This window comes from Larus michahellis, chromosome 15 (genome assembly GCF_964199755.1).
Source record: "Larus michahellis chromosome 15, bLarMic1.1, whole genome shotgun sequence".
NCBI lineage: Eukaryota > Metazoa > Chordata > Aves > Charadriiformes > Laridae > Larus > Larus michahellis.
Window position 1 is genome coordinate 7,800,638 of NC_133910.1, and position 27,537 is coordinate 7,828,174.

A 27,537-nucleotide genomic window follows, 5' to 3' on the forward strand; every position below is an offset into this window, starting at 1 on the left:
ATTTGAGTTTAACTAGAAAAACTGAGTGCTGTTGCTACGCTGCAGAGCGTTTCAACACCTGCTTTTCCCAGGAGTTCTTTCCAAGCTGGGTGCTAGGGACAAGGCTTTAGATTTTAGATTAGCAGCAGATCTAGTTTCCATAACAACAACAGAAGTCTGTTAGATCTAGAGTAGCATTCCCAGTCTCTCAGCAGCTGAAGTCATGCTGCTGCTCTACTTCTGCTTCAGGTTAAGGAGGAGCTGTTGTTTCTTAGAGTTCCTCAATCTGTAGTACAACTGAGATGTGTCATCTGGGAAAGGGACTGCAAGACATTAACAACCATAAGGCACGGTGACAGTTTCAGCAGGGACAGGAAGGGCGAGCAGCTTTGTTTTGCTTTTACACCTGGCTTCCAAGCCTGGAATAGCAGAGCGGCCCCTGAGCTGCCTCCTGCCAGCGCTGCTTGTCCCTGCAGTCGCGTGGCTGGAGAGCAAGGGCAGCCCTGAAGCCACACAAGACGCTGAGGCAGGAGGTCAGGCAGTTTGTTTATTGGCAAATAAGTGCTGAAAACCATGAGCCCTACATAGACAGGTGCTCAGTGCCCTGTTACATTAGAGTGGTCACGATACCGTTGGGGAAAGTGCAAAAGATCAATAAACAAGCAAAGGTAGTTCTGACATACCGAGGGGAAGGGAGCGAACAGAGAGCCTGGTGCAGGTGAGTTTCTCTTCCATCCGGCTCGAGTGGAAAACTAGTTACACAGCAGCGGAAGGCCTTTAGGCGAGCTCTAGCCAAAAAGCTCATTATAGGATTAAGTGCCGTACACACCCGAGCACTCCCTTTGGGCTAAACCCCCGCCTCCACCAAGGGCAGCCTGGATTGTTTCGTGTGTGTATGGCCAAGAATAGCTCCTCGGTGGAGACACCAGCAAGGGGGACTATCCCTGGCTGTGCGGGGCTGCACCAAGTCTGTTCACTGCTGAGACGGGAGGGGAAGCATTAGTTAAATCGGTGATTGAGGGTGAAAATAAAGTCAGGCTAAAACATGCCTGGGACAGACACACTGAAAGAAAAGCCTGGACAATTAACACAGGGAGCAAAGCTTGTAAAAAGGCTTGTAAACTCTTTGCAGTCCAAGAGCAGTTTCTCAGAGGAAATGCAAGCAAGATGCATGGTCCCTTGCACTGAGGTTTGGTTTTCCGACATACAGGCCCTATTTCACAAAGAAATTTCCTTCCAGCTTCAGAGGACAGTTCTAGATTGAAGCCATCAGGCACCACGACAGCAAGCGTGGCTCTGGGCGAGCCCTGTGTTACCGGTCTCCCACAGGTGAGTAAAGTGGGTGGGTTTAACAGGCTCTTAATTCTTGAATTCAGCTTCCTTGCCTTAAGAGCTAGAACGTGTCAGAGGGTTTGTGTGGGACACCTCCCCACTGGAATGCTTGATGGTCTGACAGGCAATTCTACTGCGGAGGAGGAGGGAGGAGGACGGGAGGGGCAGACAGGCACGAACCCACAGCAGACACAAGGGGAGTGAAACCGAACCTCGGTGAGCAGCGCTGGGGGGACAGCGTGCCGGCCCTGGGAAAGCCACTGCGATAGACAAGACAAGGTAGGGTAGAAAAAAGAAATCCAGGAATCTCGCGCCATCAAGACTAACCTCAAAGCAGGCTGCACTGGTAGTTAACAAATTCAGTCTTGGGTGCCATCAGCCCTTTCCCAAAACCTTACTGTAACAGTTTTACCACTTCTTTCCCACAATTCCCGTATTAGCAATGGAGTGTCAACCCTGAAGAGAGCGATGGTCTCGGATGAAGAAATCCGCATTAGAAGTGCCAGGAGATGAGGGGTGCAATCTGCTTGTACATTCTTCTTCCTGGAGACATTTAACTTAACAGTTCCAAGTAAGTGACAGGAACTTTCCCTTTCTGGTTCCCTCTTTCCCCTATGAGCCAGTCTGGATCCATGCCTGGCAGGCTGTACACAGTGATCATCTGGGGAGAGAGGACAGCATTAGACAGGACTTTACTCTGCAGACAGGGCCAAGAACTTCAGTCAGATGGGGCCTGAAGAACAATAATTGCTGAAGTTCATTTAGCCGGCATCTGTGCCCTTTCCCCGGAGCTTTCTGCAGCTTTAACGGAAAATCTACAGAAATCTGCCCAGTGCTGTTCCTGCTGCCTTTCCAGTCTCCAAACTGACTTAGGGTATTTTTGCATGATATTGCTATGTCATCCCTGCTGAATACAAAAGTTCAGCCTAGTCAACAAAAGAGTTTGCAACTTGCTGAATTTTCTTTTTTTCTGAGCATGATTAGCCTAGGCCTCCAGCCAGGAGCTTATCCCACTGCTCTCGGAGAAGGTAGCTGTGTTTGAGGGTCAGGGTGAAGATGCCAAGTATTGGAGTATTTTGTGAGCTGGGTACAGCTGGACTCCAATGGGAGTAGAAGAGTTATTGGTGTGACGTTCTTAAACAGCAAATGGCCGTGAGCACAAGCTCACTGCAACTCAGTGGATACTAGTTGCGGATACAAGGGGAAGATTCTATTAGCAGTTCCATAAACCAGGGGCTTTAGGGGCAGGAAAAATAACCAAGACCTTGCTGAGCACAAAATGGGCTGCTAACAGTTATAGCAAAATTCAACTCAAAGAAAAGTTACCAACCTCATCCGCAAGAAGTGCCAGCTCAGTGCTGTCAGCTGCTTCATAATCATAGAGGACTCTGGCCTTCCGTGTCCCGCTGGCAGGAGGCTTGACTTCGTTCGGGTTCAGTACACTCTCTGCCACGGTATTAGGCACCCCAACAATCGTGGGCACAACTGGAATAGTAGGCACAGCAGGGAGTGTGGCAGCAGCAACAGCTGGAGGAGAGGTAGCAGCTGGGGGAGATGTGGATTCTGTGTTGCCTACGAATGTGCCCGAAAATCTTACAGAAGAGGGGGGGAAAAAAAAAAAAGCGGAGTTCAGCGAGGCTCTAGTACGGGGAACCAAGGACCAGCTCTTTCAGTAGTCACACTGCAGAGATCATGCTCAGGAGTTTAACAGCTGTAATGTATCTACGCTGGCCTTTGAGTGAGGAAATGCACTCAGCTCTCCGGTGCTGAGACTGCGACAAGTAATATTTGTCTGCTTGTTTGATAGCAGTGTCCTGCTACAGGACTGGCACCCAACTGGCAGAGCGCGAGGCTGAAGCGTGGCACCAGAGGGGGTCTGGGCGGGTGCTGTTCTTGGCTCTGCACCTGTTTTACTGGGGCCATTGTGCTGTGTCCTTGCCCTGCTCTCACATGGTCCGTGTTACCCGTTTAGTCTGCGAGTTCTTCAGGAAAGGGACACTCATTGTTGCTGTCAAACTGGATGCCAAATTGGAGGCTCCCAGGCTTTCTGGGCTCTCTAGAGAGAGACAGTAATGGAGCTCGGTCTCGTTTTATAGATAGTCCCCTCTGCACTGAAGGGGCACAGCTCTGGCCCTTGCTGGCCTTTGCAGGGAGTCTGCAGAGACTCCAGAATCTGGCTGAGGTGGCAAGATCTTAGAGCCAGTCCCATGCAACATCTTACTTACATTTCTCCTTTGGAGCTGCAAGCATGGAAAAGAACAGAACAGGAGTAGTGAGTGACCGTGCAGCGGGAACAGCCCCTCCCGGGTCAGGCCGCCGTGCCGGTGTGACAGGTTAACAGACAAACCAGCCCCGTCCGCGCCCACGGGATGTGCACCCACAGCACAGAATCCGTTACTGCTGCAGCTGAGGCTCGCTGCTTGGCAACAGGAATTTGTCTCCCATGCGACTTAACTAATTTAGAGGAAGAACATTCAAACTCTCACGGCCATCGTGCTTTGAGATGAATGTATAAAACCCAGACAAATCCAATGGCAAAGCCTGCTCTAAAAGCACTCCCGCTGGGATTGGTCACCGTTCTATAAGCTCAGAAGCTCTGTCAGGGGTTGGAGGGGGCTTTAAAACTTCTACCCAACATTATAACGTGGGGTGGGGAAGGACGCCTGAAGGTAGCCAGATGAGTAACCCTTAGAGAAGTTAAAGCAGTCTCTTATCTCACCTGCCCAGTTGCTTCTGCAGGTCCAGCATGTATTGGTAACACTGAGCATAGTAGTTGGTCTGAGACTCCACAAACTCATGGAGACAGCGAAGATGATTCACCTGGAGGGAGAAGGACCATGAGTCTGTGAGTTGGGTGCCAGGCACAGGAACCCTCTCCCTGCAGCTGCGACGTCCCCCCATGGGAATCAGACTTGTGCAGGCCAGTATTTAAGAGAGTTACTTGGTTGGCTTGAATACACTCATTTGTTTGGTTTGGGAACGTTGCATAGGCCCAAGGGTGATCCCAGAGAGGAGGCTGCTCCTGGCGCTCTACCCATGCGTCTCCTCCACAGCTCTAGTGAGGGAAGAACAAGGCTTTTCGGGCTCAGAAGCATTTTGAGGACTGCAGAACTGCAGGTGTCACAGTGTCACTGCCTGCTCATGCTTCATTACGGTTTTAGTTTGAACATTCCAGATTTTATGGGGATGTTGCTGTAGCCTCCAAATTTATGACCTCTTCTACCTCTGCTCCCAGTGCAGGGCTCTCGCACCCTCTCAGCAATCTTTGAGAAAGGAGCCAAGAGTCTCTGTAGTCCCTGTCACCCCCAGTTACCTAGGAAGACTCACATGTGTGCTGCTGATCCCCTCCAGCAGGAGACGTGTCACCTCTGCCTGTCGATCAAACTCGGTCTGCGTGAGCCTCAGCTCGTGCTCTGCCTGTAAAACAGCACGGGGTGTTCAAGGCGGCACAAGGCAAGGACCCCTGCTCTGCCTCTTCCAACACCCACCTCCTCCACCAACCCCCCTTTTGGCACTGAGACAAGTGTGCTGTTGGCTCAGTAGGATCCACGTGCACCTGCAACACGGAACATCAGGCACAAGACACCCTGGATGAGGATCCCAGAGGCCTCTGGCTGTATTTCAGCTCAATTCCCGCTTGATCCTGCACTGGATCACTGCAGGTCACGGAATGGCAGCTCAAGACTGATGCATCAAGCTAGGAAGCTCCTACTCCAACAAGACCAGCACATGAAGATGGAGAAGCTTTGTTAATCTCAAGGATTGTGGGAAGCCAGTCCCATGCCATCACCCGTCCTTTTATTACCTTTTGTAGGACTCAGAGCTGGACAGCCAATGCTGCTCATCAGCGTCTGTCCCCTGCAAAGGTAACACTGGAAACAGGACGGTGCCCGTGGTCAGCAGCCCCTGAGTCTGCTGCAAAATACAGCTGTGCAGCTCTGTTAACCCCCGCTCTGAGCCTAGAGGCACCGGAACGTGACAGCCTCCCTACGTTCCTCTGCAGAAGTGTGATCTTTTGCCAGTATCCTTTTTCTCATCCCAGAACAGAGGCCGAGGCCAGGGAGCATTTACCAAATTGCTGTTACTTGACTGCATCTCTCTGCAACGGAGATGACCATTCCTATGAAACTTCTACGCAAGCCTCTCCTTTTAAGCTAGTTACTTATTTTGAGCTAGGAGGAACTAAACAGCGGTTAATAAACGGCAGCTATGCAGCAGCCATTGGGGATTCAGAGACTGCCTGATACTGGAGACGCTGTTTACCAAACAGACAGAACATCTCTCCCCCACCAGCAAACAGCGTTATTTACACTAGGGCAGTTTCACAGTTCCAGAATACCCGGGTGGATCCTTGCAAGGAGAAGAGCTCCAGAAGCGGTGGAGCAGTCAGGTGCTCTGGTGCCTGCCCCCCCTCCCCGCTGCCAGAGGGAAAGGGGTGACAAGCGGGCACACTGGCTCTCTCTAGCACGCCTTGCTCCTTAACGCCAAGCGGAACATGCCAGCTCCCTCAGGATGTGCTGTGACCAATAGCACAGAAGAGCGATGTCCACTCAGCTACAGCTTGCTGGAAGGAGAGGAGTGCGGGTTCCGTGTCCTCTTCCCCTTCTCCAGGAGGGTGCAGCAATCGGAGGGGTGCCTGCCGGGGTGCGGCGGTTCCTGCATGGCACCAGTTCTGCGCCAGAGCTCCTTTTGCTGCTTTGGAAATGCCCTGAATGTTCCGGTACAGGAACGACTTGTCTGGAATTGACCCCAGAGAGCTAATCCAGACAGGCTGACAGTCTCGGAGCAGAGGCCACAACGCTGGTGTTTCTGAGCGGGGTCACCCCGGAGGAGACCCAGCCTTCTCAGCAGGGCAAGCTGGAGCTGCTGCCGTGGGCCATCACATCCCTCATCTGGTACCAGCGTTACCGGTACTGTTGTACAGCTAGACTAGAACAAAGAAACGCTTTGACTGTCTTTTAATCAGATTTGTCTATTTTAAGCTACAGCTGATCTATTTTCTTGCATCCTCTGTATGAAAGGGATTATTTAAAGGAGAAGGAGGATATTACAGGAAATACCAGTGCGATGCCTTGCAGATTCCTGCTCCAGTGAGCTGAGGTGGTGGCAGAGCTATTTGAAACTTGTGACAGACAGACACAGCTCCATTTGGCACCGCCTGGGATTTGACCCATTGCCTCTCCCTGCTGGCTCGGAGCAGTTGCGGGCTGTAGTTTCCCACGAAGCCAGCACTGGACTGTGACCTGGGAGGTCCCTTCCAGTCTTGTGCTTCTCCAAGACGCAGAGAACTTTGAAGTTTACTGACATATCTTGGTCTATCCAACCAGGACAGACCAAAGATAGAGGGACAGGGCCTTGCATGCTTACAGCTGACCGCAGTCAGCTTATCTGTTTGAGGGACTGAAGGATTTAAAGCCCAGGATGAGCTGGTTCAAAAACAGCCAGTCTGCTCTGACGGTGCATTTAGAGGCAGTAAGTGTTGCTATCATGCACAGCATGCAGGAACGTGCCATTCTACCACCTTGCAGTTCAGGCTAACATCTGCTGGGGGGTGTCTGAGGTATGAAAGGCAATGGGATCCCAAAAGGTGTCTCTGGAAGCTCCATACCATGCTGGAGCTCCACCCAGAGCTCACCCTGGTCTCCAGTCCACTAGCAGCCCTCCATCCATCTTCATGGACGAGTCACACTCCCGTTAGGGAACCCAGAAAATAAATGAGATCTGGGACTTTGCCTCCATGGATCTGCTCAGAAGGGTAAGTGCAGCTCACCCAGACAGAGTCAACTCCATGACAGGCTCCAAACCTCCCACCCTGCCTCCTGACAGAGCTGTTCCCTCCAACAGCTGAGGCTGTTCATGGGGAAACCCTCTGTCCTTGCTTCAGCTCTGCTCAGAGCTGCTGCTTGGACCCCAGAACATGCAGGTAAGGGGCTACTAGAGGCTAATGCACGGCACATGCAAAATTGGAGCAGGCAGGGCCTTTGCCACAGGAGCAGAGCTGAATCACGTCACAGCGCATCACCTCTGCTCCGGTGACACCAGTGCAGGGCGCTCAGAGGTGTCTCTTCACATACGCCTGGTTTGCCTAGGAAGTCTCTCACACTAGGTACAGCCAACTGGCCCACGGGGCAGGCTCTTCCCAAGCCACTGTCGGAGTCGCACTCAACCATACAGCTGCAGGATCAGGACTGGGGTGACAACAGCAACATCCCACTGATCCTCCCCTGCACGTGTGCAGGGACATAGGCAGGAAGGAGTTCACAGCACCCCCACCCCCTAAACACCACCCAGAAGGTTTGAGCACGATCTCAGCTGGGTACTTACTTTTTCCACCTCGTCGCTCCAAAGCTGTAGGGGCCACAGAGCAACAGGAAAGGAGATCAGTGTTGGAGACGTCGAGAAGCACTCGGCATTAACACCAATTGGCCAAGGACGCTCCGTGGACACAGCAGGCCAACTCCGGGGACACGCTAGCCCTTCACCCAGCAGCAGCCGCCAGACTGATGCCCCTAGCCCTCATTCTTGCACCCTCCAGCTCAGTTTCACAATGGGAGAGCAAGTCCATGTCACCAGAGCTAGCAGCTCTGCTCCCTGCCAGGGCTGTTACAGCAACTGCATTCATTGGGCTCCAGGAAGAAAAGAATTAAAGCAGCAGAGCCCTCTGAACAGCAAGGGTTTTACTTTGCTGAAGGCTGCAGAGGCTGGTGTTGAAGGAGAGCCCTTCTTTTAGGATGGTGGAGAGGCAAGTAAGCTGCTCGAGCCCACAAATAGGGCCTAGGAGCCGCCGTGAGCTCAAGCCAGACAGAGGACAGTGTTCCTCACCCACTGGTCTAGAGATCCCAGGCTAACGGGATCATTACCCAGCCAGGCTGCACTACCGGCAGGCACGTTTAGCTACAGCAAGGAGGAAGCAATGGCTGGATGCTGCTTTTGAGCCAGGCAAAACATCACTCTACTCTTTCCTACTCTCCTCACCCCCAGGGGCACACTTGGGGCAGCACAACACTGCCAGCTGCTTGCTGGGATCTGGCTCCAGGACATGAAACAATTGACAACAAGTCACGCACAGCAATGGGAAAGGGAGAGAAGAGGGAGAAAAAACACATTGATCCTTCCCAGAGGTTCTTGGCTTGGCCTTTCCTCAGCAGACAACTACTCCCTCAGCCCTGGTAACATGAAGAGAAATCAACTGGAACCACACCAGCCTGCCACCAGCACCCTGAATCAGTGGGGCCAGGGGGAGGTGGTTTCTGAAGTTCCCAGCTTCACTCTCTGATGTCACCTTTGCAGTTCAGGGAAGTTCACCACAGCACTGCTGAACCTACGCTGCAGGCACCTGGAAGCCCCATGCTGGATGCTGTGGTGTCAGAGGGAGAACACTCTCTGTTTAGACCCAGGGTCTCCCAGCTGAACCTTGCTGAGGTTTGCTCACCAGCAACTGCTCTCAGGTGGGCTGTGGCAGCCCCAGGTGCAGAGACAACTTCACCAGGCAATATAAGGAGCACCTGCAGGAGCTGCCTGCACTGCTGAAAGGCTGAAGCAGGAAGGTGTCGTGCCAGCTCCTTGGCTTGCTGCCTGCTCCTGTTCCAGCTTCTGTCCCCTGGCCTGCAGCTCAGCTCCTGTTCCATGGTATGTAGCCTGATTGGCATCTCTTCTTACTTGAGTAGAGTTACTGTAGCTGGTCCCCTTAAAATCGCAGGCTGTCCCTGTGTGGTGCTCAGCGTACCGAGGCTGTGTGTTTTCTCTGACCTTTAGGTGGATGTTTTGTTACTGCAAATCAGAAACTGGTTCAAATGAGGCCTGGGCAATTTCAGCTATGCGTGGGGACACAAGCCCTTTCCCCTTCTCAGTCTAAGAGAAGGAAGGCAGGTGGTGGGAAGATCCTCATAGGCGGCTGAGAAGCAGGTCCTAGCCTGAACTGCTGCTCTGGCACAAGGCCTCTGTCAGCACACCATCGTGTTTTTGGAGTAAGGTTTACTATAGGGGCAATGGGAAGCTCTCACTCTGGCCACACGTCTTCCTACTTAGACACTGTAGACAGTACTTAAGCCATTTTGGGCCCATTTCATCATTGCAATTCTGAATTCGTAGCCAGATTTGTTTCTCTTCTGTTGGCCTTGCTGTGCAATCTTCAGCTCTGACCCTGCAGTGCTCTGGGGCAGCCCAGCTTTGCCCCGATCTGTCCCTGGGCTAAGGCAAGGCACAATGTGTCTCTAGTCAGAAGCGTTTCAGACAGCTCAGGGAGCCAGAAAAGCCAGGATCTACACCTGTCTTCCTCCCCCCCAGTTCAAGCCAGAAGAACCCTCTTTCAGGTACTCAATATGTTTTTCTTGGAATCATTCCTAGGAGTACAGCACACAGCAAGTGGCAGGGTCTGAGAGAAAGGGATATTTAGGCTTACACGGCCTACATACACCTTCTTACACAAAAACAAAAGGTCAGTGTGGGAGAGAGGAGAAATGGCTCCTCAGCCTCCAACTCCTACAAAACAAGGGAGGTCCTTGTCTCCAGGTGGATCTAATTCCATCTAAGCCCTCCTGTTATGGAAGGGGAAAAAAAATAAAAGCCCCATGTTATCCACCTCTCAAAAAAAAAAAAAAAGCCACCAGCATAAATTTAGAATCCAAATTGGAGCCCTGCTGAGGGCATATGGTCCAGGAGAGAGCTGACCTGTTTGCTCACCTGTAAGATGAAGTTGTTACCTGGGCATAAGCAATCCCTTCTTCCAGAAGGGAGCAGAGCTCAACAGCAAGGTGAGCAGCAACCACTGCTCTATGCTGTCGGTACACACTAAGACTAAAGTAGCACAAGGATTCTGGCCTGGAAGAAAAGCAGAGCAACAGCATGAAGAGCTCCTACCTTGCTGCAACGCCTGACCCCTCGGGGCGAATGCTGGGATTAGAGAGCTTGCTGCAAAGCAGTCCTGCCTGCGTGGAGCTGGGGAGCAGTCTGGGCTTAGCCCATAGTTTGCTAACTAGAGATGCCAATCGTTATTCAAATCACCCCTGCTAGTGCAGCTGGACTTCAGGTGGCACTTCAACCATCAGATGCAACCTCTGAAACAGTTTTGGGAGCCACAAGGATCACTGCTGGCTAGGCCAGCAGGTTTCCTACAGGTCCTCCTGGTAGCAGGCCCTGCTGTGTAACCATCAAACATGACTAAGTGATCAAGGTCAATGCTGGCTGCGTACCTAGAGCAAGTCAGCCTCCTAAAGCCCTGCTCTAACTGTCCCATACCATCATCACTGCTGTCAGAGCTTCTCCAGGAGAGGTCTGAGGAGGGACCACTGAACTAGTCCACCCTGGCACATCTTGGCCACCTGTGGGCTAAAACTGCCCCAAAATCTGTTCTCCTGTCATGTTACTGTGCTTGGCATCTGCTCCCCAGAACAGCTTTGCAATACGGCAAAAGCAGATCAGCTTGCAGTTCAGTGATGACTAGACATGTTCACCTGAGCATTTGGGCGCTCTGCAAGATGCTAATGCGTGTTATGCAAATGCTTGCCTTCAGGTCTGCTTTAGAAAGCCCCAGAGAGTGATCGGGATACCCTGGTCCAATAAGGGCTATTCAAAGACAGGGAAAGCCCAGTTTCTCTCCTCTGGTTCTCCTAAAGCTCAGTTTTAGTCCATTATTGCGCTGTCCTTGGAACAGACCTTTCCAAGGGAGAAGCCAGAGCCGCAGGCTCACTGTGAGTTGTTGTGTTAGGAGAGATGGAGACTGAGCAACTGCTACAGCACCACCAGTATCTGCCTTTTCCTAAGGAGCCTCATCACCGGGTCTTCTAGCTTTTGTGCTTCTAGCTATTGTGCAACGCTATTTCTGATCCCAGCATCACTCTCCAAGAAGGTCAGGACAGATCCCCCTGGGAACTAACACTGATGCTACCAGCTCAGACATACATCTTTCTCCAAATGGGATGGGTTACGCATTAATCAAATCCAGCTTTTTTCTATGACTTTTTGTTTGCTAGAAGGTGGGGCTGTCCTTTTTCATACTTACAGGTCCTGCTCCCCAGCCCTCCTACTCCCAAATTATTCTATTAACAGGCATCAGTGTTGTTCTGAATTCTATTTAGGAAGCAAGATGATCAGTTTTCAACATTTTAACGAGAAATGTGACATTGTGCAATGGGGAGCCATGAACACAGCACGGAAAGTCAATTGTTTGACAACAACTCAGTGCAACACAGTAGAGATGCAACGGGCTCTTCACCCACCCCCAGCGCATCTGACTGTGTAACAGCCACCAACAGACAGGCCCCAAGATGAAAGGAAAAAAATTGATCTCTGTTTGCAGAATAGACAAGCCTGCACTGTCAGCCCACTGCATTACTGACACGATGGCTGGCAGAGGGATTCCTCCACCTTTGCTTCTCTTTGACCAGCTACAAAGTCTCAGAGCACTGACACCACAGTACTGATCAGGCAGTCACACATGTGACATTGCCAGTGTACTGCTGGAACCATCCAGAAAGGCTTTGAGGTTTTTTCCTTTCAATTGCTTCACTAGCAATAAAAAACAGCCAGACGATTCCCACTGGAAGTGTGGAAATGGATTGGCAGGGAAACTGGAAAGCAAACCAAGCAGCAAAAGTGCCAGACCCTGACCATGCACCCCCACAGGGGTGATCTCCATCCTTAAGGTTGAATCGGAGGAACCCTGGGCAGCCCATGTCACATTAAAATGTTGAAAACAGCAGAGCACTAGGTCTGAGTTTAAGTCAGGTGAACAGAGAGGGGCAGGAAGAGGTTGGAGAGGCAACATCTAGGAGGAGGCAATCTTACCGCTGATGCGCTGGCGGAGAGAACGTAATTACGAGGTCTAGTCTCCTGAAAGTCAGGCACAGCCTAGTGGGGGGAATAGAGTTTCATGTACAAGTCACGCAGGAGAGTCGATAGGAGTCAGTTGGGCAACGGATGGAAGAAGGGACTAGTGTTTTTTCCCTGTCTCTGCTGGTCAGTTAGTTCAAATTCTTATGGGATGTCAGGATGAAGGTCTCCCAACAGCCTGGACAGTGGTGCATGGAAGCTCTCCCCAGGTGGAAGCCAGGCTTGTGTAAGAGGAGGTGGACTGGCTCATGCAGTCACACCCAGTACTTGACCAGCAGATGTTCCTGCTGTTAGAAACTCTGCCTGTACTTACAGCTATCCGCTCATACAGTGGCCAGTTGGAGTGGAGATGAGATGGCACAATCTCAAATGCATTTCCCATTCCCTCACAGCCAGCAGGTTGCTCATGTTGGCTCAGTCCAGTGGGCAGGACCTTCCTTCCCACCTGCGGTCCTAGAAGTGTCCTTGGACAGGGCCTTGTCCTTGAAGTAGGCATATGCACTAGCATCAGAGCATCCTTTTCACGGTGCCTTTTAAAGAAACACATCTACTTGTTCTTATTCTCACCAAGCCTCTGGGCATGTTTTCTCCTAGCAGACTCCGATCTGCTATATCCAGTAAGGGGAATGGCTTAGCTAAAGCAGACCTAGTCTATAGTCTGCTGTCAAAGGCAGTGTATGAGTTTTCAGCCCAGAGGTCATAAAACTTCCAAGCCACTTTCTCCATAGCTAAACCTCTGCTCTGGGACAGGAAGACTTAAGTGCTCTGGAGGTTTTCCTCATTGGGAGTGCAAGGGATCCAGTCCACCCCACACAGATGTGGGCTCACTAACCATCACAGAACTCAGTCTCTCTGTTCAGCTAACCTAAAACTAGGCCTCCTCCTAGGATGGTCTTTGGCTGTAGCATCACCCAAAGAGATAAGCCAACCGTCTACCTTACAGCGGGACCATCACACCAGTGTGAGGGATCAGGGCATCCTCCTGGCCACGCTCTACTACGCAGTGAGTTGGTGTGAAAGGCTGGCGCACAATCCAGCTGTAACCCACCTACGTTGTTAATCCTCTCAGGCCCCACATTTCCTCTCACAGGTTAATCTCTTTGCAGATCTACTTACACACGCTGACCCGGTTTGCTGGGCCCCAAGCAGCCTGCTGGAGTGAGTGACCAGTGTGTGGAAGAGCAGCCAGGCAATCCCAACAAGAGTTTGTTTTTTTTAAACCGTCTAGGAGTTTTGGAGATGGCTGGAGGAAGGAATAGGGAGGAGTGATTCCTATTACAATTAAAACCTGAATATAGGGAGAAAAATGCACCAGTGAGGTTTGAGGCCAGCACAGCAACTGTGCTTGACTCCTCCCTGTGGGGAGAGGAGATATTTCACAGCAATAACTTATTAGCGGGTTGTTGTTTGTTTTTTTTTTTTCTTTTAAAGATAAGAGCAACTGAAGAAACCTCTCCTCCCATTCTCTGGTCTCCAGATAGTCCCAAAATTAGTCACAGCACGTGGGATGAAGGAGGCAAGCTCCTCTTGCACTCCTATGCATGGACAAGTTGTATTTGCAAGCAGTGGTCAAAAGGGACCCACCTCCCTCCCACTCCTGTAATAGGGAAAACGGGCAGAGCCCTGGAGCCTGGAGAACAGAACAGCACCACAGCCAGATCAACCTGCCTGTCATTGTCTCCGGACTGCTTCCCTTCCAGGAGAGGGTCTTGCCACCCAACCTGACCTCCTCCTGCCTGTAGCTGGAGGAGCCTGAGGGGTCTTTAGGGGAGCCCTTGCCTCTCTTGAGCACTGCTTGCAAGCAGCATTGATGGAACAGAGTGCATGCTCCAGAGGGGCTGCGGGCAGCCGACAGACACTCCCAACTTTCTGGGGCACTTTCCCCAGGCAGCCACAGCCCTGACCACGCTCAGGACATGCTCCAGGGCCAGTCCCAACGGGACAAGGGAGACATGAATTTTCATTTAAAATGGGAAAGAGACAATGAGAGGTGTTAAAGAAAAAAAAATAAATCACAGCACTGTTAGCACAGTCAATACTCACATCTCCCTCACACTGAGCAAATTACAAAGAAACAGAACAAAAAGGTTAGTAAACAAAACAGCATCAACAGGAAGGACAAAGCACGAAGTCCGAGGGAAATGCACAAGCCCAGACACTCCACAGCGGCTCACAGGTCTGGGCAGCAGCGCGCTTGGCAGGTCAGTCATGAGACAGAAGCTGTGGGAACACAAGTTGGCACTACAAAGGGGAAGAGCAGCAAGAGAGGGGTGAGCTGGGAGGGGTGGGATACTTTAGGCCAGCTTGGATGGAGAGGTGTGACACAGGACTCCAGGCACATTACAGGGTACGTTGTGGTCTAATGAGTTAACACACCTTGAGCAGAGGCAGCAGTTCTCTCCCCGCCCCATGCTGGGAGCCTGCGCCTTGTCCTCTAGTAGCCAGTGAGGCGCCCAGAGCCCTAAGGCCAGGGACCCCCACCTTTAAGCTAAGCTGGGTAAGAGATGGGTGCCCACAACAGCAGCTGAGGCTGTTCCCTGTTCTCTGATCTCTGTTTCAAAGAAGCCGATGGGCTGAAACATGGCTTGGGGCAAACACCCTGGAAAGCCTAGACTGGCTCTGCATCCCACCTGGGGCATCCCACCCCTGCGGTTCCAGTGGGAAAGCAAGCTTTTCTGGCTACAGGGAAGTCCCTCACCCAAGGGTCTGTGTGCAGGTGAGAGGCCTTGGGATCACTTCATGTAGGAAGCAAGGTAAAGAGGGTGGGAAGGGAGGAAGCACAGGAGGTATCTGAATTCCTGCTCTGATTTAAGCTTAAGATGAAGCAATGGCCACCACTTCCCACTAAGACTGGGGGCACCATCCCCTCCAGAAGGGGAATCAGGGATCCCTGAAGTTACCTTCAGTGGATCTGGGTGACCTCACTGATGACAGGTGGCTTTTTTAAAAGGGCAGCTATTGCTTTTGTTCAACCAAAGCTTTGTTCAGGGCTTTCCTGCATAGGACTGAGCACTCCATTAGACCTGCTGATGGGGCCTGCTGAGCATAGCACAGCTTCCCCATATGGCATGTATGCAGTTAGAGCTGGAGAAAAGGGAAAACACCTGGGAACTGGCCACCCAGGGAGCTGCAAGGCCAGAGGCCCAGCTGAGCAGATGGCTAGAAAATGAGCTCATGGCAGGGCTCCTGGGCTGGTATCCCAGTGTGTCCCAGAGACTGAGCGACAAGGATCCCTGCCTATTCTGACTGCGTATGTTTTCTAGTTGAGCTCCTGGCCCCAGGCTAGAAGCAGAACTTGGCAAGTCCTTGTCCTTACAGCCAGAGCACTACAGGATGGCAATCTCCTTCAACAAGGCCCTCCAGGGAACCCATCAGTGCCCAGCTACATCCTCCCTGCCACACTGCCTCTGCCCAGGGAGAGTCCGGTTCCAGGAGATGCCTCAGGCCCAGGGAGCACCCTGAGCTGACAGGTCATCAGCCTCAGACAAGCACTTTGAAGCAGTTGTCCCATTGCTCAGGCCTGCAGACCGGGACACTGGCTGACTTACCAGTCCCTTCTGCACTCCTCTGACCTGGGAGCTTTGCTAGTTTACTTGCCATGATTTCCCCAAAGCCAGAGGGCAAGACTATCCTGTAACTAGGCAGCACCGTGAATGAAGTGAATAGAGAGGCTGAAGGAAGGGCCTTTTGGTAGCCAGCCCGACCACAGCCACCTCTTACAGGCGCCCCCAGCACTCCTGTCTGGGAAAGACTGTGTTGGCAGGATCCTAACTAGTCTGAAAGCTTGGGATTGCTGCAGAGCCCCAGCATGCTTTTCCCTCGTGCACCTCCCAGCTCAGCTCTCTCTTGGCTTGCTTTGAGATCCCCCAGGAAACTTAGCAAGTCTTCAGAAGAAGCGGCCTTTTAGTTACTAGCGCAAATCATCCATCAGTCAGGTAGATGTTTCCAGACTTTGGAAGCTCAGAACTATTTTTTTCAACAGCTCCTCCATGGGAGGACATCACATCTGAGGAACGGGCGCATGGCTCCTAGTCCCAGTTCCCTTGCATACCAGACACGAAATACTCCCACCCATGCCTGCCAGAGCCAGGACATAGTAGGGCAGCCTAATTTTTGTCCAGAGAGCATATGGCATTGCTCATGTGAGCCAAGCCCTGGGGCTAGAAGGACAGTGAGGGAAATCGGGGAAAAAATTACCGCTGCTTTTGCCTCGGCAGCTTTAGCTTTCTTCAACCTGGCTTTGCAGGCATCCAGATCCAGGCGGCGGTTCTGCAGGATCCTCCGCTCTTTCTGGAAGGGACAGAAAATGGGGTAAGAGCAAACTGCTTAAGAACTGTTGGGGAGGGAAAGGGACAAGGTACCATCTAGGAATCAAATTTATTTCCTTAACAAAAAGTGCTAGTGAGAAAGAAGCAGGTGCTATGTTCATCTCATTAGCAAGAGTTTTGAGCCTGGCTGCCAGGGATACAGGCTAACCTTCTGGAAACAGGGCAGCCTATGGGTGGCTGGTGCCCACTAACTGCAGGAGTCAGGAAAGGAGTTACCTTCCTCATGCCCATCAATTGGCAATCCTACTCTGCTGCAGAGGGAGCCCTGAGCAGATCTAGGATTGGTATTTCCCTATCCTTGCATTCTTTGAGGGGAGAGGTATGGAGTCCTCCTTTCTCAATAGGGAAGGAAAATGAATTCTTTCAGCACTGTCTTCCTCTCCCCCTGCCCTCCTTGTCTCTGGTGACAGGACAAGCTTCCCCTTCCCTGCCACCATACTTACAGATATGGTTCGCCAATCCCCTTCCAGGAAGTTGCGCAGTGGAGTCAGGAAGTTGAGGGAGGCAGAGTGGATGAAGTCCCGTTCTGCTGCACCTAAGCGCCTTTGAGTCTCTCCAACTTTTATTAAGGTCTTCCCTGCAATAACAGGAGCCTTCAGTGCCAGGAGAAACCAATTAACAATGTGTTGGCTTCAGCCAACTCAGACAGAGCTACTAGACTCCAGTTTTGGGGGACAAAGGCACAGTGTACCCTGCCTGGATGAGGTGACCATGCCCATACCACACCAGCTTCAGTCCTAACTACAATCTGCTTTTAGCTTGAGGCCTCTTCTCAGCTGCTCCCACTGCAGCTTTGATCTTATCTATCTGAGGCACTTATTCCACTGATGTCCTTTTACTGCCATACCTGCTTGCGCAGAATGATCTTTGTTTGTCTCATAAAACCGAGGCACAGGAACAGAGCAGCAAATTAAAAAGCACCAGACCAGAAAAAAACGAGTTGATTAGGCAGTGTTGGCTATAGATGCAGTTACAGCTGTTCTGCCTGTAACAGGACTCGCTATTGAACAACTATTGATTCAGAGAGCAGTAACAAAGATCATGGCAGAGGCAAGGACAGCTGGAAGTTAAGGCTGTGCTTCTGTGCAGGTCTGCTGCTTAAAGAAGCCCAACATTTCCCCAGGAAAGGCCAACTGTTAGGATTTAAGAGCAGAAAGATGTACTGTGTGGTCAGGAAGGGGCCCGTTGAGGCTTGTAGCAAAGCACCAACTTTCCGGAGTCTGTTTTCCTGTTCTCTTTCTGCTGGAGAAGGATTTCCACCCTCCACTTGCAGGACACAGTTAAAGGATGGTTCTCCTGTTCAGAGTCTAGAGAAACTCTGCGCAACTAGATACCACCTTAGACTAAATGTGTACTCAAACTGGACAAAGCTAAAGCCATCCACCGCAACTTCCTGTCCAGGCGAATTTAGAAAGCCATAGAAATAGCACAGAGCAGTTTCTGCGTCCTATAACCAGTTCCACTAGCTACCCTGGATCTGTGTGTTTCTTCTCTAGCTCTGCCAGACTTGAGGACTGTATAAGGAATGGGGACACTCCTGCCCCCTTTCTTCCCCCACAGCATGGAGGATGCTTTACCATGGAGTGAGACTGACTTCCTACTCCAGATGGGCTGTTCGTTTCTGTGCTAGAGAAGACCCTTCTCTGGCCTCAGCTTTGACACACTAATAGGCAGGTTGCCACAAGGGAAGCAGGCCACCCTACCCCCTTCAAGAGGCATGCTGCCAGTGTCTTAACCCAAAACAGTAATGTGGATATTCTCTTAGGAAGGTATGAGTCCCAGGGCTTTTTAATTAGCCAGGCTGACTTACCATAAGGTGTCCCTGGCCCAAAGTCATTAGCTGCTTCTGTCATGTACTGTGCCAGCAGCTCCCCGTTGGTGACCCGGGAAGGCACCTTCCGGTCAAGCTTCTCATAGAGGAATTCTTCTACTCTGGCACCTGGAATGAGGATGCCACCAGCAGTTACAAGACGGAGGATGAAGGAGGGGTCCCTGAAACTGGCATTCAAGGTAGCCCACCCATGCAGCCCTCAATGCAGTGGACAGCAAGCACCAGCACCAGGAGAAGGTGTCCCTTCCCCAGCCCTCAGGAGCACTGCCAGGCTGTGTAGGGCAGCAGCCAGTCATCTCTCAGCTACATTGGGAAGGAAGGACAGGCCCTGCAAAGATAGGTTCCTTCCAACCCCCACAAACTCAATGGAACAGGGATCTTTGCCAGAGGGCATCTATTAACACTGAGCTGCAAGGGATATTTGTCCGTTAAGCACTAGAAGAACCTGGACTTACTAGGGTTTGGCTGCAGCAGAACTTCAGTCTGACGCAAGATCTTCTCTGTCCAGTTCTTTGTGCAGTCTGCCCTGGCCAGAAGGTTTTCAAAGTGGGCGTCTAGTTCAGTCTTCTCAGCCTGGCCCAACTTTTCTTCAGTAAACTGCAGGAAGGATGTAGTCATTAGAAGGTCTGTTATACTAAAGCAAAATTATACTGTGCTATAGAGCTATTAAGAGACACTAAGGCTTATTCTGTCTCATGTATTCATCTTCGGTTAGAGCTAAAGGGCCTTCGAGGTGTCATTCTTTGTTGCCAGGGGAAGAGGGCAAAAGTTTGTCTAAGAGTAGAACATTTAGCTTAAAATAGAGCCCAGGTTTCAGAGGTGTTCTGGAATAAGTATTGCTTAATAAGGTCTGGTACAAAAATACTCTAATTGTGAGGAATCTATTTGAATGTGCATTGGCTTCCAGTGCTTCATGCAGGAGAGCAATACACATCCTTCAGGGGAGGCAAGATGCCAATTCCCTTCACCTCCTCCTAACCGTGTCCTGCAAACCCAGTGGGATCAGGAATGCCACTACCACCTCACAAATCATGCTTTCTTCTCATCTTATTAGACAAGCATGTATACAGCATTGGTTTTGCTACAGGGCTTGTGAGTGCCCTCCAACAGCCATCGGACTGACAGTGTCTGAGCGCTGCCTCCTGCCTTGCTGGCAGTGAGCTACCAACTGATGTTTAAGGAAGCTCAAACTCAGGATTTAGATAAAAATGCATCCAGCAAGTGACTCTTCCTCTAGGACACACTCTGAAGCAGGGTATTGAGAGAAATATAACGGTGCCTGACTTCTCGCAGCACTCAGATTCATACTGGCAATGGACTCTCCCTCTGTGATTCCTTTTAAGTTTAAGATGAGCAGCAGGGAAAAGCAGGCTGTGCAAGTCTTCAGTATCTTCACACTGCGCAGTGACATCTGACAAGCAAGATTTGTCAGTCTAGAAGTGCAGCATCAGATGGCCTGGACACCCCCCATTGCTTTCTTGGGGGGATTTCTGAGAGAAGAGCTCACTCCCTCTCATCCCATCCCCATTTCCCATTCAGTCCTCTCAGTGAAGTTGGCCAAGCACAATTTCCTGCTCTTGATGGAACTAGCATCTTGTTGGACCATACTAAAAGGACCCTCTAGACAGCTATGCCACTTGGGATCCTACAGAGGCTGCAGCTGTCCTTTTAGCCCTTGTTGCTGACCTTTGGTGCCATTGTTATCAGGACATGGTGCAGTAAAATACCTGGTACAGTTAGGTGCCAAGAGATGAAAGCCTGGCTAAAACTCCTAGATGAAACACAGCTCCTGTCTAATCTGCCACTTTTACCTTCTCCTCTCCCCTCCCCTGTCCCAGAGCTCAACTCTAGATGGGCCAAGATGACCTCTTCCTCGGGTCTTGGTCTGGTGTCTGCTGCCCCTCCCGAAAGGCTTTCTGGCAAGCTCTGTTCCTATGGCTGCCCAGTGCCCCCAGCTGTGCTCGCATCCAGTACAATGCTGGGAACAAAGTGAGATAAGGAGCAAGCCCAGAACCAGCATTCGAGGCAGGCAAACAGCCATTAGGAGTCCTGTTACCAGCCGTGTGCAAATGCTACTAGATGTCCGAGATATACAAGCCCTGCAGGTATGTTTACACAGTGACCTGTTTGGGCAAGCTAGAGCCACTGAACTGTTTAGCCTGATGTTGGTGGTGACAGATACCGAACTGCAAGGGCAGCCATGTTCCCTCCTGAAGCCCAGTGGGGACACAGGAGTCGCAGCCATGCATGACCAGGGATCGCTTCACTAGTCTCTTCCTCAGCACCAGAAGCCCCCGGTTACTGACAGTCATTTTCAGCTCAGTCTTGCCATGGACCCCTGGCTATTGCTGGACATGGCTAAGAGCAGATTCAAAGTGAGAAGGTGTTTGTATTGCTTTGTACCTAATGTCCATGACTGCCTTTGGGGGATGCACACGAGCATCAGACATGCGTGAGCGGCTGAGGCTCTGTCACTGTTGGAAGCCCAGGGCTGTTTTCAGACTCTGCCAGGCTGGGCTGAGTCACTGCCATGCAGCAAACTGGGGCTTCCCAGGTATTTGGCACAAATTCTTGAGTCATCTGTTTAAGAGCTTTCTTAAACAAGCCAAGACTCTTTGATGCAAGCATAACAGTCTTCCTCGCCCCCCTCTCCCAGGCAGCTTTTTGAGATCTCATTTCACTTTCAAGTTTAGCTCTTCTTCCTGCAATTTACACTCTCCTGCACCAGCGTCTGCCCTGAAGCTGTCAAGCCTAAACCCAGTTTCTTATCAGCTGAATTCAGTCAGCTTCTTACAGCATTGCTGCAGAGTCAGATCACTGCTGAAGCCCTCCAGCATCTCCACAGTGCTACTGCCAGCCTCTTGAATCACTCTGGCTGTGGGGTCCTTTGCTATATTCACAAGCGGCATCTCCAAACATCAATGTCCTTTGCAGCTGTTTTCTGTAACCCACCCCTTCACCCAGTGCAGAGGAATAATGTGTGTCATTTGCACAGCACTTGGCCAGGGAGCAGCCAGGACTCAGAAACTTTAGTGCCTGAATTGAGATAAGAACCAAGCTGTTTGTCTTGCAAGTCAGCAAGAGGGCTGAGGACACGCACCACGATCACTGGAAGCCTAGGCTATGCCAGAAGGGGAGGATGGGCAGGAAATCTCAGTCACAGCCTGTGGCTCCAAAGGGTCAGGTCAGAAAACAATCTCCTATTCAGGCTTTCTTTCAGCATTGGAAAGCAGGACATGAACATCATAAAGTGGGTGCAAGGGCATGGGAGGCTGTAGCTCACATGCTGGGAGGCTGTTACTCCATTTACACTTAATTCCCTCAGTGTCTCCCTCCCCCCTGCCCAGAAGGCAGCTACGCTGCAAAGTCCAGACCCAGGCACAGCCTTGGGGCAGCTGGTACCACTTCATTGAGGGTTGCTTTTCCTCCCCTCCAGCACACTTCTGCCTCCTTGTCTGTACATGGGGAGTCACTGATCCAGCTCAACTTGACCTCTAACATGACTTTTCAGGCAGATCAGAGAACTCGCCCAACTCACAGCACTACTGGGAACCTGCCACCATCAGGTGCAAAGGAGAGCGGGACCACCTCTTGCAGGAGCAACTTGCAGTGAGATCAGATGAGGCTTCTCACAGAAGCACAGCCAGTGAAGGAGATTAGAGGTAAGTTACACCGCCTTATCCTATGAGCTGGTTCTTTCTTATGTCTGGTGCAAGTGGAGATCTGAGCTTTCAGGTGGCAACAGGTCTCAGCTGCTGATCCCCTCTTAACTGGCTGCCCAAGTCAGCGTCCCCAGTGGAAAGCAGGGCAGAACAATAGCAGTTTATGAAGTCTGGCTACTCAAGCATTTCAAGCAGAACTCCTCCATAAAGGGCTTCTGTTCCCAGGAATTTGTTTTCATAACACTTACAGAAATTTCATTATTTTTGCCTTCCCATTGAACAAGCATAAGATTTTACTGTGAGGCCAAGAGATGCAGGAGAACAGATGAGTTGATCATACACTCACGCCTCCTGAATGTAAAAAGACAGATTAAAAATATTTTGTGTCTTGCTGCTCCTGGACTAGAGGCATTGGTGTCTTTTGCAGCACCAAATACTCCAGACTGCCACAAATGGGAGCCTTATTTGGCTGTATCAAGTTGACCTACAGGCTTGGTGAATATCCACCTGGGAGAGAGTCAGCGCAGACAGAGCACGTGCAATTGCAATGCCTGGGGAGAACCTTAAGCTCCTTCACCCTGCTGTGACAGAATTACTCCCATTTGTTTTTTAGAATCTGATGGCTGGGTCAACGGTCCCACCCTGAACCAATTCCAGGATCTGCATCTTGGGATCACATGCCAGGTCATGGTGCTGAGAGGCTCCACTGATCCTGTCCTGCAGGAAGCGTCCCTGCAGCTGATCCAGCTGAGCACCAGTCCCTTCTTTGTGCAGGGAAGTCAATGAGGTGATTAATAATGCAGGGCAGCCTTTTGTTGAGTGCCACTCTCGCTCTCCAGGAAGAGGAGAGTCGTGCTGCATTCCAGGGCATCAATAATTCAGCCAAAGGTTGGGTTTCCTCTGGGAGGCTTGGCTGGCCAGCAGGAACGCTAGATGCATTATCAGGGTCCGTGTGGGCAAGCAGGCTGACACATCAGGACAGCAGCACTTGGGTGACAGGCCCGAAAGCAGAAAGACTATGCAGGACTGCAGTTAGGGCAGCTGTCTGCATCCACAGCTTGGGAGAAAAAGCCCCTTTCCCCAAGAGACTTGGTAGGTACACTACTGGGATGTCAGGATGTCAGAGCTGAGCTGGATGGGTCCCCCGGCACTACAGCTACAATATCAAAAAAGGCTGTGCTTACAGCCCTAGAGACTTAAGGCCATCAAGTTTAGGCTTTAAAATAGCACGTGTTGTTTTCCTTGCTGAAAGCATTAGCATCTTTTCTCCCCTTTAAAGTGAGGGGAATAGAATCCCAGTGCTCCCACTGAGTTATGCCAACACCACAGCGGTTTTGCACAACGCAGCACAAGTTGACTTGTGTCTCTTCCAGGCTTGTGTGATTTTTCCATCCCTCTCCCTCCAGCTGGCCCAGGTCTGTATGCTGTGAGCTCGGACAGGGTAGCTGCAGCCCCCTGGCAGAGGATCTGGTGGCAGAGTTTGGGCCCTTATACCACTTGCAGGGTCCCCGGTTTTTCCAGTTGGACATTACTTATGACTTTCCACCTTAAATCACAGAGATCAAAGCAGAGCCAGGAGTCTTAAACCAGGAATAGTCTCCTGCACCTGCTGATGGATTTTCCAAAGCCTCTGAAAAGCTTCATAATGCCCAGGCTACTGTAACATTTGCTTTTTTGGTTATCAGAGGCAAGACGGAATCAGTTCTGGCAATCAATCTCCCACCTTGTACAGTGTTACATTAGGAGAGAAGCCATAGCCACTTACTCAGCATCTAAAAACTACCTGAATCTCAACAGCTCTGGACCAGATACAGAGTATGCTTCAAGTATTTGGTCACCAGGAGTCAGGAAAGCAAGGCTCTGAGCCAAGCAAAACTGTGCTAGAGGACAGAAGGAAGCCATTAACAGGACAGCTTGGTTAACTCATGAGCAAGGAATTTAAGAGAGGAAAAAATACTGCCCTCATGGACTTGTAGGTGTGTTTCAAATGGAAATGGGCTCTGGCCCATACCTCTGCCTTCAAAACCCTTTTCTTAAGTCACCTCCTGTTCTCTTGACTTTTAAGGTGTCTGGCAACCAAGGTATCAACCCCAGTAAGGTCAGCAAGCAGAGGGGAAAAGTCTATTTTATCACCAGAGTTAAGAGAGATGGGGGAGTCTGTCTTTCTTCAAGGCCTTTAAGATAGAGTAAGTCAACCCCTAGCTGCTAGTAGTAATTACATTAACAGTGGAATAAGCACCCAAAAGCTGTACTCAACGCTTGGACAATTTCACCCAGAGTCAGTTTACATCAAAACTGACAAAAGACAGACACCTACAATTATTTCCAGACATCCCTGGCAGAGCATGGCTAGAACAGAGGCATCCAATGTGTTAGCTTTGGAAGGAGAGATGCCAGTTCTGTAGGGAAGCTGGAGCTTTTACCATAGCTTCCTCTGCAGAGGTTTGGGATCATACCCGCTCACCGGTAACTGGAAGATGCAGCTGATCAAAGACAAAGGCCTTATTCTCCTTCAGTGAATATGGAAGAACATGACCTGTTTGAAGTCTGCCTGCAGGTGCAGCTGTTAGGGGCTATGTGCTGCATCCCCTCTGAGGATGCTTACTCGATGGCTGTGACTGGTGGTGCAAGTGTCAATACAGTACATTGTCGAGTGGGATGCTGAATCCTACAAAAGCTCTTTATCCTTGCAGCTGCAAGCTTAAGCTTGTTTCCCACTCCCAGGGCAATAGTGATGACCACCACTACCTCCCTCCTCTACTTTATCTACTTATGCTACCTGTTTTGTTTTTCCAAAGAACATAAGAGATGCCATGAAGGTTGCAGGGCACTGCCTGGTCAGGGAGCCATGTACACAAGCCTGACAAGACAGTTATGCTTATACAGCTTCTTTCTCACAGCCACATTTGTCCTGTTCGTGCTGGACACAGGTACAGGGTTGCCCACCCAGGAGTACACAAGCCCTTCAAGCTGCCTAGGTTCTCCTCAGGTAGGAGTCCTGCTAACTGGTGCCTGAACTAGGAAAAGCCAAATAAAGGGACTGGTTGTTTGAGGTTTTTTTTTTTGGTCATGCGCAAGGTCAAGCCTAGTCCAAAATCCTTCAGCCAGCACCTACGTTAGGTTGTATTTGACAGGTTTCAAACGAGGACAGCTCCTGCCCTAAGCCTCAGGGAAGCCACCCCAGAGGTGGTGTGCTGACCGTGCTCTGCCTCCTTCCCCACCTCCTGAGCAATGCTACAGCCCTTCTTCCAGTTCAAGTTAAGCTCTCGTGTGTTGGCCAGACATCTCAGCCAGACAGCAATAGCTAATGCTGTCTGAGTGGCACAGCACATAATGGCCAGTCCATTTATCTCCCAGTTGCTGCAGTTCCAGTAAAACATCACTTTGTTAAATGCCTGGAGCCAAAGAAAGGATCTCCAATACTAGAGAAAAACTGAGCTTATTCTAGGCAGGTCTTATTCCCCTCCTGGAAGATCTGCCGTGCTAGAGTGCTACAAACCCAATCCTCGTTGCCAACAGCAGACCTCAGCTGTCATTTCTGGCTCTTGGTGGGGATCGGGCAATGTTCACCCACACTAGCAGCAGGACTCTATGGGGAAAGCCTAAATAGGCCTATTTCCTCAGCAATTAGACTTCAGGAGGTTGTTTTCAGCCTCAGCAATCCATTTCCTTCCAGTCTCCCCTCCTTACACAAACACCTGCATGCTGTCCACAAGTAGCAGTGCCCATTTTGTTTCAAGAAATTACTACTGCAATTAGTCATATGAATATTCATATGCAAGATTATGTGAAGTAGGTGTAGCAGGCAGAAGCCACTATTTATAAACGCCTCCTTGCTCTAGAATAGCTGTGTGCAGACACTGTTCCCATGCCTGTCTCCTTCCTACGCCTTGAAGCTAAAAACCACTTATCAGAGACTTACAATAAGACTTCTAAACATAAGATTTCTTTACAGCTTTTCTTCCTTTCTTCTGCTACCAAGGTCATTTGCATGAGAACAGCATCTTTAAGCTTTCCATCTGCTCCTTATTTTGCACCTGTAGTTAATATCTCTCTTTTTCATAACATATGACTCATTGGCACAGTTACAGGAGGTGATATCTGTTTACAGGAGACCAGCTCCTAAAAAAGCCAGAATTACTCCACTCTACAGAAGGTTTGGAACAAGACAGCACTGCTCTGTTTGTTTATCAACTCCTACATAATAGGTAGAACAACGAGCTCTGTCCCAGAGTCACTAGCTGGACTTCTCTACTTGCCTCCCTCCTCTCTTGCCCAACCGGGAGCGGTTTTCCAGCTGTTATGCCCAAGAAATGGACAGACTCAGCAGCCACATCTCACCACCTGCAGCACGCTTTGCTCCTCATGGGTTTCTTCACTCCATAGCTCCAGGGGGTCACTGCATCCCCAAGCAGCTCCTAACCTCAAGTTTGCGAAAGACAGTCCTGATGCCATGTTAGACTACAGGGATGCCGCCTGCTCAGTCTCAGCAGCTCCCTCCCATCACTTTAACAGGACTGTGATTTGTCAGGGCCTGGGAGCTACTGGCACCTGATGTCCCGAGGGACTGAAGTGCAGACCGTCTGCAAGGCCACTTCTACCACATCTCCCTTGCAAACGGAACAGTTCCCCCATGGGTCTGGGGAAACTACTGTTCACAGGATAAGTTTTTCTTCAAAAACAACAAAGATTCGGCAAGAAATGTCCTCTCCATATCCCTCTTCCCCCATCAACATATTAGTTAGAAGCACCTCTGGACCGTATTAGCCCTCACCTCAGCAGCGCTGTGGTTTGGCTTAGCTCCTGCTGGGGGTCATTCAGCACTGCTCGGAGCACCCAGCGCCCAGAGGTGGCCGCTCCTGGGGCCGTGGCTCAGCCAAGCAGACCCGGTCCAAACTCATTCTCCAGCCTCCCTCGGGCTGGTGAAAAACCTCCCTGGCTCCGCTGTAGCCTCAACCGGCGGGTCCCAGGCACCGGGAAGGCCCGGGGGGGCCCCGGCCAGGCCCGATCCGTGTCCCCCCCGGCCCCTGAGGAGGGCGCCGTTGCCATGGCGACGCGCTGCGGCCCGCCCCGCCTCACCTGCATGGCGCGGGAGAAGAAGACCCCCGCGTCCGACGCCAGCTTCTTCACGTTGAAATCCATGGCGGCACCGGGAGCCGCCACCACCACCGCCGCGCCGCGCCCCCGCTGTCACCGCGGCCGCCGCACGCACGCCCTTTATAGCGCCGATCGATGCCCTCCTCCAGCCGCCCCACGGCCTCTTAAAAGGGCCCTGTGTCACCCGCGCGGCCTCCCAGTGCCAAGCCGGGCGGGATGGCGACGCGGCGGCGGAAGGGGAGCGCCGAGCCCTACTGACAGCCGGCGGGGGCGGGTCTGGCCTTCCTGGGGAGCGCTTCGGGCGGTGGGGGCGCGGGCGGCGGGCGCGGCCCCTTTAAGCACGGGGGGAGCCGTCAGCCGCCACCGAATGGGCGCTCGCACCGCCCCTTCCCCTCGCCGCTCAGCCGCACTCGCCGCCGCATCCTCCGGCCGGGCCCGGGAAAAGCGCCCCGATTGGTGGGCCGGCGAGCAGCCCGCC

The 27,537-nt window shown here is 51.3% G+C and overlaps 1 protein-coding gene and 1 long non-coding RNA gene across 7 annotated transcripts; one reads left to right on the forward strand and one right to left on the reverse strand.

The window, feature by feature from the left end:
• Window positions 1-507: 507 nt before the first annotated feature.
• On the reverse strand, window positions 508-27,496 carry SH3GLB2 (SH3 domain containing GRB2 like, endophilin B2). Of its 6 annotated transcripts, XM_074608563.1 has the most exons (12): window positions 27,042-27,479; window positions 18,756-18,897; window positions 18,280-18,408; window positions 16,913-17,046; window positions 16,339-16,431; window positions 12,097-12,159; window positions 7,636-7,659; window positions 4,639-4,728; window positions 4,031-4,131; window positions 3,537-3,551; window positions 2,642-2,903; window positions 508-1,972 (listed from the first exon to the last, which is right to left on the reverse strand). In XM_074608563.1, the coding sequence occupies exons 1-12, from the start codon at window positions 27,102-27,104 to the stop codon at window positions 1,865-1,867; spliced, it is 1,224 nt and encodes a 407-aa protein (XP_074464664.1). In that variant the 5' UTR covers window positions 27,105-27,479; the 3' UTR covers window positions 508-1,864. The 6 variants fall into 6 exon arrangements, with proteins under 6 accessions (XP_074464664.1, XP_074464666.1, XP_074464665.1 ...); XM_074608565.1 differs by lacking the exon at window positions 12,097-12,159; XM_074608564.1 differs by lacking the exon at window positions 3,537-3,551.
• LOC141751549 (uncharacterized) lies at window positions 8,842-26,903 on the forward strand. The gene is made up of 3 exons (XR_012590022.1): window positions 8,842-8,940; window positions 21,812-21,962; window positions 26,074-26,903. It is a non-coding gene; the product is annotated as an uncharacterized LOC141751549 (long non-coding RNA).
• Window positions 27,497-27,537: the final 41 nt, after the last annotated feature.